The 15,855-nt window shown below is 42.4% G+C and overlaps 1 protein-coding gene across 1 annotated transcript; it reads left to right on the top strand.

Moving 5' to 3' along the window:
* Positions 1 to 769: 769 nt before the first annotated feature.
* Positions 770 to 5,722, top strand: hspb12 (heat shock protein, alpha-crystallin-related, b12; the record flags this gene model as incomplete). The annotated part of the gene is made up of 3 exons (XM_079571373.1): positions 770 to 977; positions 1,900 to 2,102; positions 5,474 to 5,722. The coding sequence occupies 3 exons, from the start codon at positions 770 to 772 to the stop codon at positions 5,645 to 5,647; spliced, it is 585 nt and encodes a 194-aa protein (XP_079427499.1). The 3' UTR covers positions 5,648 to 5,722.
* Positions 5,723 to 15,855: the final 10,133 nt, after the last annotated feature.

Genomic DNA, 15,855 nt, shown 5'->3' with positions numbered 1-15,855 from the left:
GAACACAGAACTCCATGGATGATGAACTCGGGATATGAAGTGATCAGACTTGCTTTGAGCTTATTTGCACAATTCTTTCACTCCTTGTGTCTAAACTTGACCATATTTTCCATCGGACACTGTACAACAACATAGAAGTTACTCTCTCTCTACATGAGCGGGTCAGTGGCCCTTAAATGGACCATTTTTGACTTTGAATTATTGATACGCAGGCCCCATGTGTACGGTTGGTCTAACGGTCGACTGACTGACCACCACTGCATGCTATTCCGGACCCAGAGCCTCTTCTCCTTATCTCCGCCTCCAGTGCGAGCTGAGAGGAGGTCCATTCGGCATATGGAGTCTTATCAGAGTGACCGTTGCATTCTTGGCTCAAAATACCGGACCAATGGAAAGAGGCGGGTAGAGTTGGTCAAAATCTCCTCGAGGACCCTTTACCTGACTTTTTTTCTAGTAGTGGAATCATTTTTTTTTTTTTGCATTTCAGCATCTTATAAAAGCGTAGACATTTGCACACTTAAACCTTAAACCGTGTATGCTTTGCAGCTAATTAAAGCATATCAGGATCTTAAAGAAGTTACTCATCATGCATGTAACTCATCACTGTTCACCTCATCCTTTAACCATTTAAGGCAAGAGGAAGGACTGCTCCACTGACCCACAATGCACTGGGACCTATATATAAAACCATAACAAAGGAACTGTCGATCAGTACCAAACGGACAGCGACAGATTCACAAATTTGCTTAGATTTTTTGTTCCCTCCACAATGTCTCTCCTGACTTCCAGCAGCCGGCGATCCTCCAGCTCGTCCTTCCGCTCCACAGCCCGGTACAGCAGCTCCTACAGGGCAGAGGACTCCACGCTGGACCCACTGTTTGGGACCGCCGGGCTGGACTCGGCGGACGAAGGACCCGGGGGACCCAAGTGTTCGTCGCCCTACAGCTGGCACAATCGCTCGTCTTTCGGGAACTCCGGTGAGGGCAAAGGGAACTTGATAATGAGCGTGTGTAATGTCTACTGCATGTGGTATCTGAGTGAAAGTACTGGAGCATGTTTGTGTTTCTTAAGAAGCGAGAACGTGAGCCAGAAGAATGTGCAAAAAAAGAAATATTGGTCAGAGGTGGGCTGTGGGTGTTAGTACTAAAATATCACTACAAGACATGTTTTATATCAACTATTGTCTGTGTTTATAAAATAAATACAGCATGCTCGTACAGTAAGTATCGGTTTCATAGATGACATGCAGTATATGCCGCTGTAACACAAGTCTGTAGACACTTAACCTAAAAGCTTCTTGACTGGAGAGCTATAGGCCAGTGTCCATTTGCTATAGGCCATTTGATCTAAACAGATCTTTTTCCTCGCCTTTTTCTCATGCTGTTTTTCTTTAATTGTCACTTTTTTGTTGCTCTTTTGTTACTTTTAGTGTCTTTTTTTATTATTACGTTTTTATCACATTCTTTAAACGTTTTCACTTTTTGGTGCTTTTTTTGTCATAGTTTTACGGCACTTTTGTTTAATTTTTTTTGTTCTTGTTTTTGTCACTTGTTTTATTGTATTTATTTATTTTGGTCACATTTTTTGTTGATTTTTGAATTGATTTGTCATGCTCTTGTTTCTTTGTCACATTTTTGTTGCATTTTTTTAATCTTGTTTTTGGGTAAAGCCAAACTGGAGAAAATGTTATTGGTTCAGGTAGGGATTAGGAGGTTAAAAAAAAGGCTCTCAGAAATACAAATAAGCGAGCTGCATAAGTAAGACTTCCTAATAAAACACATCAGCATTCTTGAGATGCCCTTTAGACATCATGCATACATTCATGTTTACATTTCCATATGTTATTTCCCTTCATTGATTATTTTTTTTATCCTCTGTCTTCCCCTCCCTCCATCTCAGTTTCCCTGGGCAGTCCAGTAATGGGACATCCCGGCAGCAGCAGCAGCAGTAGCAGCACAGGAATAGGAGGAGGAGGAGGAGGAGGAGGAGGGGTGCGCTGCTTGGGCGACCTGTACTTCGTGTCGGTGGACGCCAGTCAGTTTGAGCCCCAGGACGTGGTGGTGATGGCCTACCACCAGCACATCGTCATACAGGCCGCCAAGGTGCGTATAGCGTACGATTATACAACTTGCCCAAACTACATGTTCCAGCAATGTCCTAATGTGTAGAATGAGCCCAGACCGATTCGCCACAACTGCCGCTAAAATCCCCCAAACTGTTCATTCGGGTCCGAAGTGCCGTCATGCACGAGCTTAATATAGAAACTGCAGTTACGCACACGACCTGAGGTGGCAGTAGTGAGTATAAAAATGAGAACTTGCATCTAGTCCCTTTAACCATTTCTGACTTGTCCCTGACCTTAACCAGACTCATGGATGGCGCACATTGTCACTGTACGATCTGATAAGATGCTTATTCATGTTAGTAAACTGTAAATGTCTTATAAAGCATGAATCATGTATTTAACACTGCATAACTGCCTGATTATGTGCTGTGATCAACTTTGATACAAAATAAGTTGATGCAAAATGCAAAACATCATTACAAAGTGTGGTTTTATTACAGAATTAATACACATTTTTATAACCTTTGAACAGTTAATACATAAAAAATAGTGGGGAGGTGCGGCATTGGAGCAGCAAACATGTGAAGATAAGTCAATGGCTACGTTTACATGGGGACTAAAAATCTGATCATAATCTGTATGTGGAGTTCTCAGATAAATGTAGAGATAAGTAAACAGCATGATCTTATATACATTATCTGATATGTATATACGATAATATGCATATTAGCACGGCGTGGTGGCGCAGCGGTTAGCGCTCATGCTTCACAGCTAGAAGGTCCCAGGTTTGCCACCTGGAGTGTGGAGTTTGCATGTTCTCCCCGTGCCTGCATGGGTTTCCTGCGGGCACTCCCTCTCCGGCCAGGACTCCCCTGAAAATAAATGAACATTGTATAATCTTTTTCTTCCTGATCTTTCACACGTGTGCCTAAACTAACCAGGGAAATAATTAAAGATAATAAACTCATTTTTTTTATACATAAAAAATTAATAATTACAAAAGTTATCCATGAAATAAATCTCAAATGAGTTTGTAAAGTAAGTGTGCCGCTGACAGTCGAGTGGTTAAGGTGCTTCACATTATGCAGAATACTACTATCTTAATATAGTAATATATTAAGATAGTAGTATAGTGTTGTTACTATCTTACACTATCTTAATATAGTATGACTATATTAAGATATAATATAGTGAGTTGTGAGTTCAAGTCCCAGCTCTGATTATTTACTGAATTGTTTCTCCATTCTCCTCACCCTTACATTTTAAATAGAAGTTAAACCACACATTTTTGCTATTTAATTTCTTCAATTATTTCAGAAAACAATGAGCATTAAAAGGATTTGAACCTCAGACATTTGAGTTCCTAAACCTGTGCTGCATCCACTCGGCACCGAGCACAAAACACTGCCACATGGAGCAATTTGACTCCAAGTCCAAACATGGAGGAGCAATCATTCTCCACCTGAAGAGAGGAGTGGAGACAATTCAGTTGCTCTAAAAATGCAAATCTGCACTCTCACACAATGTGGAAACCGGAGATTTGGATTCTCTGATTTCTGAAGAGAATGTAAACACATTAGATCTGATTATTGGGTTATCTGATTTCTCCAGTAATCTGATTTTTCTGACCATGTAAACGTAGCCACTGGTGTTGTCACTATTGTGTCATCAGATTTGGCTTGGTAGGAGACATTTTCAGAACTGATAAAGAGTGTGTTCTTTGAAAATGTTTTATTTCAGCATTACAGTGATATTTTATATGGACAATTATTCAGTTTTTGTCCCTGACACTGTAATTGCATTATCCGTGACAGTAAACAAACTTCCCAATGGGTAAAATGAAGTCAATACGCAGAAGATGGTGTCTTTCTTGAGAATTGTATAACCCGTTTAAGTCCTTCAACCGTTTCGACCTTTTTTCTCTCTCCATGAACACATCTGTTTGGCTCGCTCTGACAGACCTATGAGTACCTCTCTGCACTGCGTTCGCGCGGACTAATCAACAGCCTCTTTCGCTCATCCCCTGCCGTCTCTCTCTCTCTCCCTCTCTCGACGCTTCTGTGCAGTGTTTGGGCCCACTTTGGTGTTAATGAAACATACAGGGCCGTGGCGGGGCCAGGGTTATCTCTCGGAGCGGGAGCGCTTCTAATGGAGGTCAGGACACAAATTGGTTCAAACCTCTGCCTTAAAGCCCTGTTGCTGAGGGAGCTGTCAGAGGGATCCGGCCACTGTTCATTTACGTCCTCGTCTCTCCTCTTCTCTGATGAATCCTGTTCTCCACTTGTGGTTCCGGATGCTCAGCTGGTCCATTCTCACACAACCGTACTGTACAGGGCGAGCATGTCCCAGTTCTAGCCTCGGAATATGGGACCCTGCCTCTTTCTATTTCACTTGTTTTCTAAACCTCTTAACCCCCGCTGTAACCGAGAGATTTTACTCCAGTTCAGCTTTACCCAAATCTAAAGACTTCTCAATTGGAGCTTACAGCCTATTGTAATTTTGTTGCTATTTTTGTAACCGTTTGTTGCTGTTTTGATGCTTCTATCAAGAGGCTTTTAGATTTGGGTAAAGTCAAACTGGGGAAAATGTACTCAATTAAGACGGTGGTTATAAATGTTTCATAAGGTGTTACTTTCCCCGGCGAAATAAAACTACCAATTATACTAAGCATCGCCATGGTACGGATATTTAATTGTCCTGGTTTTACATATATAGTTTGGGATAATTTTGTTTCTGCATGAGAAATTTTTTCGTCACGTTTATTTTAAAGCAGAACTAAGTAACTTATGCCTCTAGAGCAGCTCCCTACCTTGCCTAATGGCAAGGTAGGGAGCTGCCAGGGGCCCCCAACAGGCAAGGCCCCCATGAACTGACCCGTTTTTTTTAAAACTTGCATCAAATGCTCTCCCAGTGTGCAGTACACAGGGCGGCCACCAAAGGGCCCCCTACCAACATTCTTGCTTGGGGCCCCTTGCTACCCTTGCTACGCCACTGTCCTAGAGGCGACAAGTGCCACTCCAGGTGTCGTAGCATGTTGCGTTTCTTTTTTTACTCATTAATCGTCCGTGAAAGTAAATACTAAGCTGACAGACAAGACTAAAGCCACCAGGTTTGAGTCCTTGGTGACTGTTGATCCGAATCTCCAAATCCATACATTAATCTCATGACAAAAACATCACAAAGCTCCGTATGTCAACCAAGACACATGTTAAGTCACACAGCCCAATGACGAAAGGTGTGTGATTACATTTTAATGATACTACAGGAAACGTGCTAAAGTCATGTTACCATAGAGATCCCCTTCTTCTGGTTCAGCACAGATTTATAGTCCTCTCTTTGCTTACTTTCGCTGATGCATATACCTCTTTATCTAATGTCTTTCCTCCTGTGCGTTTCTCTCTCCTCTAGGTGCTGGATGACGGAAGAGTAGGGGACACTTTTACCCATAAATCCTTGCTCCCTGCGGACATGGACCCTCTCTCTGTGAGCGGTTCTATCGGCTCAGACGGAGTGTTGGTCGTCAGCGTGAGGAGAAACTGCTCTCTACAAATGGAGCCTCCCGGGCCCCATTCACCACAATGAGTCTGCCCTTTGACCTCTTCACTGGCCGTCAGCTGCAGCCCTATTTACTTCTATTTACTTGATCTAGAAGCAATGGTTAACTGTGTAGAACTTTACTTATGGGGGAGCAGTGGCGCAGCAGTCACGGCATTTCTAAAAGGTCAGCGCCAGCTGGTGTATACTGTCAATGTATACTTGGGACAGACACTTCACCCACCTTACCAGTGTAGGAATGGCATTGGTGTTGGACAGAAGGGCAGATGGCAAAGACTGGCAGCCAGTCAGTACCAGGGCAGCTGTGGCTACATAGCTCATGGTTTAGCATTGTAAACCGTCTGGAATAGCGCTATATAACCCAATGCATTATTAATTGGAGATACCAATGTCACCAGTAACGTGATTTTCTAACTTTTTTATGACTATTGGGATTTTTTTTTTTTTATGTCACTGTTTGAATAAAAACATAGAAACAAATATCTCACTGTCTAATTTTTTCAAGTTATGGTAACTGCTTTGTTTTGGGGCGACAGAGAGAGTCGTCTTATGATCAGAAGGTCGGGGGTTTGAATCCCAGCTCCTGAAGATGCATGCTGTTGTTGTGTCTTTGGGCAAGACACTTCACCCACCTCCATTGTCTGCGTATATTGGTTGACTGATTCCAAGTAACTGGTTCCTTGGGGTCTAATGTCTGTAGAAAAGCGCTTTATAAGTGCAGACCTTTTACCATCCATCCATCCATCCATCCTTTCTTCCACTTGTCCTTTGCTGGGTCGTGGGGGCAGTTGCCCAAATCCCATTACACCAGCCCCTATGGCTCTTGCTGCAGGTGGTGGGTCCACGGGAGGACGGCCTCACGATTCTAACCGGGCCTGTTGGCTTCGGAACCGCTCTTTGTCTGACCCATCACGTAGGACCTGATTGCCATGGGAGACCCTACCAGGGGCACGCAGCCCCCGACAACAGAGCTCCCAGGATCATTTGAGCGCTCAAACCTCTCCACCACTTAAAGGTGGCGATTCCAGGAGGGCAGACCATTTACCATTTATTTAAAATGTTTCGCAAATCGTCTCAACCTAGAATCTCAAAAAGTCAATGTAAAACTGATTTTTAGGAAGTCATGGACTGGGGGACTGCAGATTAATGGACAACAAAGACTTCTATAATGGGAAAGTAGAGTTCAAATGAACTGTTAACTTCTCAGTGGTCATAACGCTTAGGCTTATTGGTGTACCTTTTCACTTAATGCTATTGTTATTAATAACTCGTATTGCCTCAGCTGGAGACAGGATTGTACAGTCTAAACTCAGTAAAAAACAGCTGTTGCTAAAGTCAGACACAACACAGCGTCTCCAGGGAGGGCCCGCATCTCCACACGGCTCCAGTGGGACAGAGCGCAGCCGACTTACCCAGTGAACTCTCTGGTGGGCTTTCACTGTCGCACTTCACACACGTGATCCTGATCCAGGCCAGATGATCCTCCTCAAACACGGAGACTAATGTCATAGAGGAAAAGTCCTCTGTTCAAGACATTATTCATTTAAGAACATATTTACAATTGAATAATGCACGATGTTGGAACTGAAGTATTCTGAAAAGCGATTTGGTTGGCATAAATATTTCAGAGAAGACAACCTGCTGACTAAAGAGGGTCAGCTGCATTGGAGAACATGTTGTGTCTTATCTACAAGGTTGCCTGTTATCCGCATAATATGGTTTCCGGTTTGGGAAGGATATTGTCGAATACGTAAAGCCTGTGCAATCCTCTGGACCGATACAACTTCTACCCTATTGTAATGTCAGGGAGCGGCTTGAGTTCATTGACGCTCTTGGTTCATTTTCAACTCGTGCTGTATCGTTTGAGCTCCACCTGCTCAACCATGTGAGACTCATGTCCAATCAACATGAAGAGTGGGCTTCTCAAAAGTAAGGAGGAGCAAGTGCCTCGAGAGTGACCCTGTGAAGTTCATTATAATTTAAAACAGACATTTGTGAAAAACATAACCGAGTCCATTTCTACAGTTCGGCACTATCCAAACCTTCCTGACCTCACAGCTTGCTGCCTATTGCTGGGTTGCAGGTGACATCACAGCATTCTAAAGGCCTATACTGTTATATAGAGGAAAAATTATTTTGTTTTTGAGGAAATTTTTTGTCTTGTACAGAGAGATCTTTGACCCAGTGACTGATATTAAAGATCATTTTTTAAATTCATATATTTTCTTTTTAGCTACGACTTGTGAAAGTGTAATGTTATTAATAGGAAAAACTGGCTCCTGCCCCCCGCTGGGTCCGATGACATCATCACATTCTAGAACCTGCAACCCAGCAATAGGCCACTGGAATGCCTCATTTGAAAGCTAAAACCTACAAAACAGGTGACTTTTTTGTTGAGCTGTTACCGCATTTTTGTCACATTTTTGTTGTGTTTTCATCTCTTTCTTATCTGGTTTTCAGAGCGTTTTTGTCTTGTTATTGTTGCTTTTCTGGCATGCTCTTTTTCGCTTTTGCATCACGTTTTAATTGTGTTTTTGTCCACGCCCCCCCCCCCCCCAACACTTTTTTGCTGTATTTTCATCCTTGTTTTCGTTGCTATATCGATGATTTTTTTTCCCCCCAAGAAGTGGGTAAAGCCGAACAGGAGAAAATGGTTCAGAGGTTTACCTTGCTCCCTCTTTGATTTTGAGAAAATAAATGAGTTGCCACATTATTACTGCAACAACTTCAATAACTGGAATAGGAGTGTGATACTAGTGCAGCCACTGTATCAGAATCAGAATTGTTTATTGCCATTGTCATGAACAGGTTCACAACTAGGCTTTTTTTGTGGTTCAACCGTGCAACATGAAACAAATGAAATAAATATGAAACTATAAAAACTTAAAACTATAAGGGCATGTGTAAGATGATTACATTTAAACTATGATAAAGACAACCTCATGTCTACCTATGTGCAGGTGTATTGAGTGTTAGCAGCAGATATGAGTGTGGACATACCACATAGTGCAATAGAGCAGTGTGAATGGCTAGAACAGGTTCATGAGTCTGATACAGAGTTATTGGGTCTTGTTATTGTTCATGAGTCTGAAAAAAAACTGTTCTTGTGGTGGAAGGTCTGAGTCTGTATGGACCATGGCCTCCTGCCTGAGGGGAGAGGGGTGAAAAGTCCGTGTCCAGGGTGAGAAGGGTTAGCTGTGATCCGACCCACACACCTCCTGGTCCTAGAGGTGAATAGGTCCTTCAGACCTGAGCTCACAGCCAGTCACCTTCTCAGCAGGACTCACAATGCCCTGCAGTCAATGCTTATCCTGATCTGTAGTGCCGCCGGGGTACCACACGGTGATGGAGGAGGTGAGGATGGACTCGATGATGGCCGTGTAGAACTGCACCAGCCTCTTGTTTGGCAGCTTTTTACAAATGCTCACAGCAAAGCCTGGTGTTTTCCTACTTTATTGTCATTTAGTGGGAGCATGGTTAGCCAAAGTCCTTGGCGGGAAAAAGGAGCAACAAAGATGCTACACATGATACAGTATGTCACATTCGAGGTCATGCCGTTATTTAATCTCTCTTGTGCCAGAAAATTCCTTATTACTCTCTCGCAGAATGCAATCAAGGTAGTCTGACATCAGCTGTCAGGTACCCTTACAATAACGAAAAGTTAAAATGAAAAATGTGTGTGCGTCCGTCTTGGGAAGCGTGAGCATGAAGAGATTGGGGACGCGGTGAACTGATTTTAGGCCATTATTGTGCACCATTTCTGCACGTCCTGTCCCACTGGGAGCTTCCGTGAGAGACGGAGCAACTCTCCAGGAGCTCCCCAGCTGTTACAATCACAAGCAGAGAGTGTTGACATCTCGTTTGCTCATCCCTGATGTAGTACATTATAAAACAGGGCTCCCCTAAGTCAAAACAGACCAAAGAATAGGGGACCTGATATTCAGCTTCTTGATAATGCAGCCCTTGCAATACATTAATTTATGTTATGTTTTGGATATTATTTATGATTTATTCATGTTTATTGCCTGAGTTGACTTTACAGAATGCAAATAATGTGCATTTTCTTTTTCTTTTTTTTTTTTAGTTCTATGGTCAATAAATTAGTCGAGGAAATAGATATCTACACAAATCGTCCAGTTAAGACAAAAAAATCTTCAAAAGGCATTTCGGAAGAAGTTACAATTCCTTATCTCTCTATATATATCTATAAACAATAGTCTTTATTGGATACAATAATGAAGCTGATTGTGTATTGTGGAATGTAGGGTGTATTTGTCTTGTTTGAGACCAATCTGCCACAGTGTCTCCCCTTAATTTGCAGTCGTCTACGCATTTGTACAGTTTCCGTTGTAGAAGTCTCTATCTGTAAGGACAATAGTCGTTTCCTAAGAGCCCTCAGGAGGGGATTATGAACAGCCCTTGACGGGGACGTGAGGAGGTCTTATCAAGAGCCCCAGAGGAGTGCAGGATTTTTGGGGGGGAATGGGAGTGAGATAAGTGGCTCGTAGCTAAAGGGTGGGCTTTTGGAGCCTGTCAGACTGGATTAAGACCAAACTGGGAAGAGTTCATACACATTTGACACATTTGATATTAAAGGCCTTCCAGAGATTGATGCTTTGTCATGTTAGAGAATATATTTTTGAATGGCACAGTACTTTGCCTATATTTGAATGAACTGAAACATTTACATGCAAAGGTGATGATAGATGCAAAGGTGTGGTTTAATATATGCACATTTCACTCGACATCCCGAGAGACTGTCCCTACCACTTGATATAGACGATATGACCAATGACATCTCTGAACAGTTCTGTCCCAAGTGCACGACAGCTGGAACCCTGGAGTCCTCCATGTCTTTTAAGGGCCGGGCGCACCAATCTCTTATATTGTACATTATGTGGCCTCCTTTACCTCTCACTCAAACCACCCCAACTTTTTATCCAACCGACACGTGTCACCTCAAAAGAATTACCGGTCTTTTTTTCTCTGTCGAGTCCATTTAAATATACATTCTGTTCAGTGTCTGTGAGAGAGGCGCACAATTACCCAAACGCTCTTTTCACTGAGCTTCCCAGAGCCTGTGGGTTCAGGTCCCACCTGTGTCAGTGTGCTGTGGGCTGCAGTGTTCTGGTGAATAGAAATGTAGCAATAATGTAAAAACACTTCAGCACTTCTTTGAGCTCATAGTCTGTATTGAACTCACGGTCTTTGGATTAAGGACAGACGTTTACCCAAATACTCTACCCACTGAGCTACTGCCATCTTCTGAACCGCTCTTTGCCTGACCCGTTGACAAGGACCTGTTTGCCATGGGAGACCTTATCAGGGGCACGAAACCCCCGACCACAAAGCTCCCAGGTTCATTCGGGCACTCAAACCCCTCCACCACGTTAAGATGGCGGTTCCAGGAGGGCTGCACTTAAGTGATCATAAAAAAACACTTAACTATGAATCTCAATCTATTCAGACAGTCCTGACATTGCATGCTGTGCCTGGTGCTTCGCCCTGTCTGGATAAACGACATGTATGGTTTTCCTTTGTCTGAGCTTCTGGTCACCATCACAATACGCTGGCCTTGGTCAGAGCACATGCGTCCGACGGAGATTCATACTAATAAACTCTAGATCACAGCTGATACTGGTCTTCTTACCGTGCGCTCTACTCCCTGAACTAAGGCCACCTCCATCCAGGACCATGAAGAACGAATTTAACCCTGAGACGAAGCTCACAATACTGAACAGAAAACTACTTACTGCTCAGTGTAGAGCGGGAAATGAACTCATAACCTTTAAATCACACATAGCATGCCTTAAAGGCTTCTACCCACTGAGCTACTGCTGTTTCTGCCAGTTTGTCAAGAGTGTTTTAAAATGTCATTAATTGAAGAAAAGCAATGTGTACACATCCATAAATAAAGCTATTTATTGTTTGGTGTGCTGATCTAGTAACAGAACATCCGAAAGCCAGTCCTGCCTCGAGATGATGGATTCATGTCCTGCCTGTGTCATTGTCCTGTCCGTTTGAAATCTGTGAGCACTTTGAAGACTGTGTGAGTGTCCTGTTGGCTGTAAGTATGCCATTTTTGCCAATGAAGTAATAATGTAAAACAACTTTAAAACTACTGTCTGTAACTATAAAGACTTAATTCCCAAGATCAGACAGGATCAGGCATTGCACAGACAGTATGGCCGAAAATTGCAATATGGCACACACATTCTTCCCACGACACCTTCTAAAAACAAATATTACAGCCATATTTTATTTTGAAGGATGTGGGCGTGGCCACGGAAACTTTCCTGCGAGGGCATTTATCGCCTCTTGCGGCCTTACTGATCCTTTCTTATGCGGTTCTCTTGCTTCCATCAGTCAAACTGGCTTGTGAGAGGGAGAACAGTCACCGCACAGATGAATTTAGAACAACATACAGTGACAGTTGATTATGCCACACTATAATGAATACTCCCAGACGATGTGGCGGGGAGTGGTGGATCTAGGATGGTTTTGACAGCACGGGGCCTGTTTCCATGGTGATAATTGCAGACCACGCTGACACACTTCATATTTCTCGGCGTGCATGGGGGAGATTGGAGACAATGCAGGGTATTATTACATGTGATTGCAGGTATAGTTTTAAAAGAAAGCAAAAGAAAATAGTGCAGCGTCGTAAAGTTTCTATCAAAATGTGTACCATATTCCAATTTAAAAACAAATGTACAGCTGTTAATATGTTGGTGTGAGCTCAGTTGTATAGGAATTATCCAATACAGAAAAGGTTTTTTTTTTTATCTTATCATCCGAAACGCTTCCTCACTTCCATCTGTTCTTCTGATTTCAAACTGGTTCTTTATGTCCCTCTTTTATACACTGTGTTCCAAATTATTATGCAAATGACATCTTGTGGTGGAAGGTCTGAGTCTGTATGGACCATAGCCTCCTGCCTGAGGGGAGAGGGGTGAAAAGTCCGTGTCCAGGGTGAGAAGGGTTAGCTGTGATCCGATTTTTTTTAATTATCAACTCAAATGACAGTCAGCATAAAGTCTTTAACTGTTAGAGGATCATATGAATGTGGTTGACCAGTTCTCTCCCCATGATTCTGGCCCAAAACATGACTCCACCCTCTCCTTGCTGACGTCACAGCCTTGTTGGGACATTGTGGCCATTCACCAACCATCTACTACTCCATTGATCTGACTATCCAGGGTTACACGGCCTCATCAGTGAACAAGACTGTTTGAAAATGAGTCTTCATGTATTTCTGAGCCACTGCAGCCGTTTCTGTTTGTCAGCTTCAAGTAACAGTTTAGGGGAGGCCCGAGTTTATGCACAACTGCAGCCTCTGGAGGGTCCTACACCTTGATGTTCGGGAGACTCCAGAGGCACCAGCAGCTTCAAATACCTGTTTGCTGCTTTGTAGCAGCTGTTCTCTTAATCTGATGTGTTTGTCTGGCAGAAACCGTCCTCACTGTGCTTTTATCTGCACAAACCCGTGTGTGCTCTGAATCAGCCACAAATGTCTTAATAGTATGATGAGTATGCTTAATCTTTCATGAAAGATTAAGCATACTATTGCAACAACACATCATCAGGAGGGTAAAACTAACCTGTCTCTCGACGGTCTAAACCCAGCTCACGTTCCCTAGTGGGTGAACAATCCAACGCTTGGTGAATTATGCTTCACAATGATAGGAAGAGCCGACATCGAAGGATCAAAAAGTGTCGTTGCTATGAACACTTGGCTACCACAAGCCAGACCAAGGCATTCAACTATTTCACGCTTTTCATCAGCAGAGAGATCCTTTTTCTTTCCCATACTGCTTGAAAATGGTGGTCTGCTTAATAATGTGGAACGTCCTTTTTCAGTAGTTTTCCCCCTTAAATGTGTTTACATAAAAAAAGGAATCATCCCAGGCGTCTGAGGTTGATGTCAGTGATTTAAAGAACCCTGAGACACAATGTGTCAAGACACAACTAAATACAACTAAACTGATGAAGTTCCTCTTCTGGGAACATGTTTTTGAACAAACCTTCAGTGATCATACAACAGGAGGTAATGGAAACCATGCCATAAAAGCCAAATTTCTCAATATACATTTTAAACACATTTCAAACGGTGAGGAAAAGGTCACATCTGTAGAATGCAGCACCTTTAAATACACAAATAAAACCACAAAGATACAATAATAAGTCAATCAATTTTTATAAAACAGAATCTCTACAAACAATTTAGTCAGTTACATATTTACATCGATTTTATTTCACAGCCATGAAGTTAAATATATTAATTTCTGAAAACAACCCCAGACCCACTTGCAAATCACAAGATGCTCATTGGAAGAACCGTTAAATAACCTGGTGCTCAAGTACAAAAAAACAAAAACAAAAAACATAACAAAACATGGTCAGTACAAAGTCAAGCTTTTTGGTCCGTAATGAAATTCACAAGCCGTGCCCATGCAAACGGGTGCTATCTTAGAGTGAAATCAAGGTGATGCTCGGAGAAGAGGGGAATGGTGATTGTTGACATTATCTCAAGGATCTACGAGGAGATACAGGATGTGATAGCCCGCGAGGCTGCTCGGCCACAGCGTGGACGTGTTGTGTAAGGCATGTGTTTGAATTATGCAGGAGCTCCTAGTCCGGCGTGATTCAAGGCTACTCTATGTAAACAATTCAAATCATTTCCTCTGGCGCAGTGGTTTTCAAACCGTTCACGCAAAGTACCACCTCATACAATATTCAACCTTCAAAAGTACTGCCAGGCCTAGATCGAGATCACATTAGTACTAAAGTGGGTCTAAAATATTCTAAATTGGAATAAATTAAATCTAAACCAGAAAAAACACTGGACTTGAATCGTTATTAAAGCGTGAATTAAATTATTTCTACTTAAAATAAACCACAGAAAATGACTGCCTGGTGGTACATGAACAACAGTTTGAGAACCACTGCCCTATTGACATATACTGTTAAAATGGAAACTTCATTTTCAGTATTTTAACTGGTAAAGACATAATTCTTAAGATATGGCCCCACAACTTCATTTCAAAGAGGCACAATCAATTTAAAATGAAACAGTTGACCAGCTTTCCCTGCCAATGTGAATACAAAGATCTTGTGTGATTTTGTTCTTGGACAAAAAAAAAAGACTGTCACATACATGTAGCAGCACTGAATGTGTTGATTTTCATCCAGAAAATGCGTAGCTAAGAAGCCATTTGTTAAAACAATACAAGATCATATGTGTTCAATAAAAAACAAATCTATAATCCCTTAATCACTGTCTGCCACAGTCATGTTGCATATTTACAACATCTTATTCGAAAATGAAAAGGGAGTGTGAAAAAACTATTAACTTGTCTAGAAAACTTGGAAGACTAGTCACTGTTATTCTCTGTGGAAGCACTGCACCGACGAGCCTGGAGCGTTATGGCCGACATGAATTATTAAATACACAGTATTCATATGTCATGTTAGGTTGGATCAGATTTAAGTACAGGAGCTTGTGCGAAGCAGAAGGAACTCATCGGTCATGTTTTAGACTTGCAGCAGTTAATTAAGATTTTAAAATAGCTTGATAGCGTGTTTGCCACCTCTAATCCCTTTGGGCCAATGGATTTCCTACCTTTTTTCTTTTTACACTGGTGAATCTGAGTGATATTCTGCATGTACATTATTACCAAAAGGTGATTAATAAAGCCACACAGCGGGACATTCCAGGTGAGCTGTTGCTACGTCACGAGTGCAAATAACTACGCAAAACATTTACTAACCAGTGATACCAAATGGGCTCCGAATGCTCAGCTAGACAGACATTTGACGATGATCTAATGTACCCTATTCAAAGCGGCCACTAGTTTGGCTAACTGTTGTGCAAAGTGGCAGCCTTTCCATAGAGAAAGGCTACGTCCCACTCCCACCAAAGTTTCCGAGTCAGGTCGAGGAAGGTAACGCACCCATAATGAAACAGATGCGTGCACTCTGTTGACTCTGTTAAAGCCACATTTGAGTATTTTTGCTCGCTTTAGATATTTGCCCATGTTTCAGTGCGCTAATTGCACTTACATTGGGCTGAAGATGCATTGATCAGATAGGAGCGCACGCTGAAGGGATCCAAGCGCAATAAAGCCTTTTGTTTTTCTGCAGTGAGAGTGTCGGTGAGGGGAGCAGCTTACATCACACCAGTGGCGCGGCTTATGGGGCCAATGTGTCTGTGGCGGTAATGGGGGTTAGCTAAC

The sequence above is a fragment of the Gobius niger genome, assembly GCF_951799975.1.
Source record: "Gobius niger genome assembly, chromosome: 1".
Taxonomy (NCBI): domain Eukaryota; kingdom Metazoa; phylum Chordata; class Actinopteri; order Gobiiformes; family Gobiidae; genus Gobius; species Gobius niger.
Note: the sequence above shows the minus strand (reverse complement) of the source record. Positions and strands in the feature narration are given on the sequence as shown.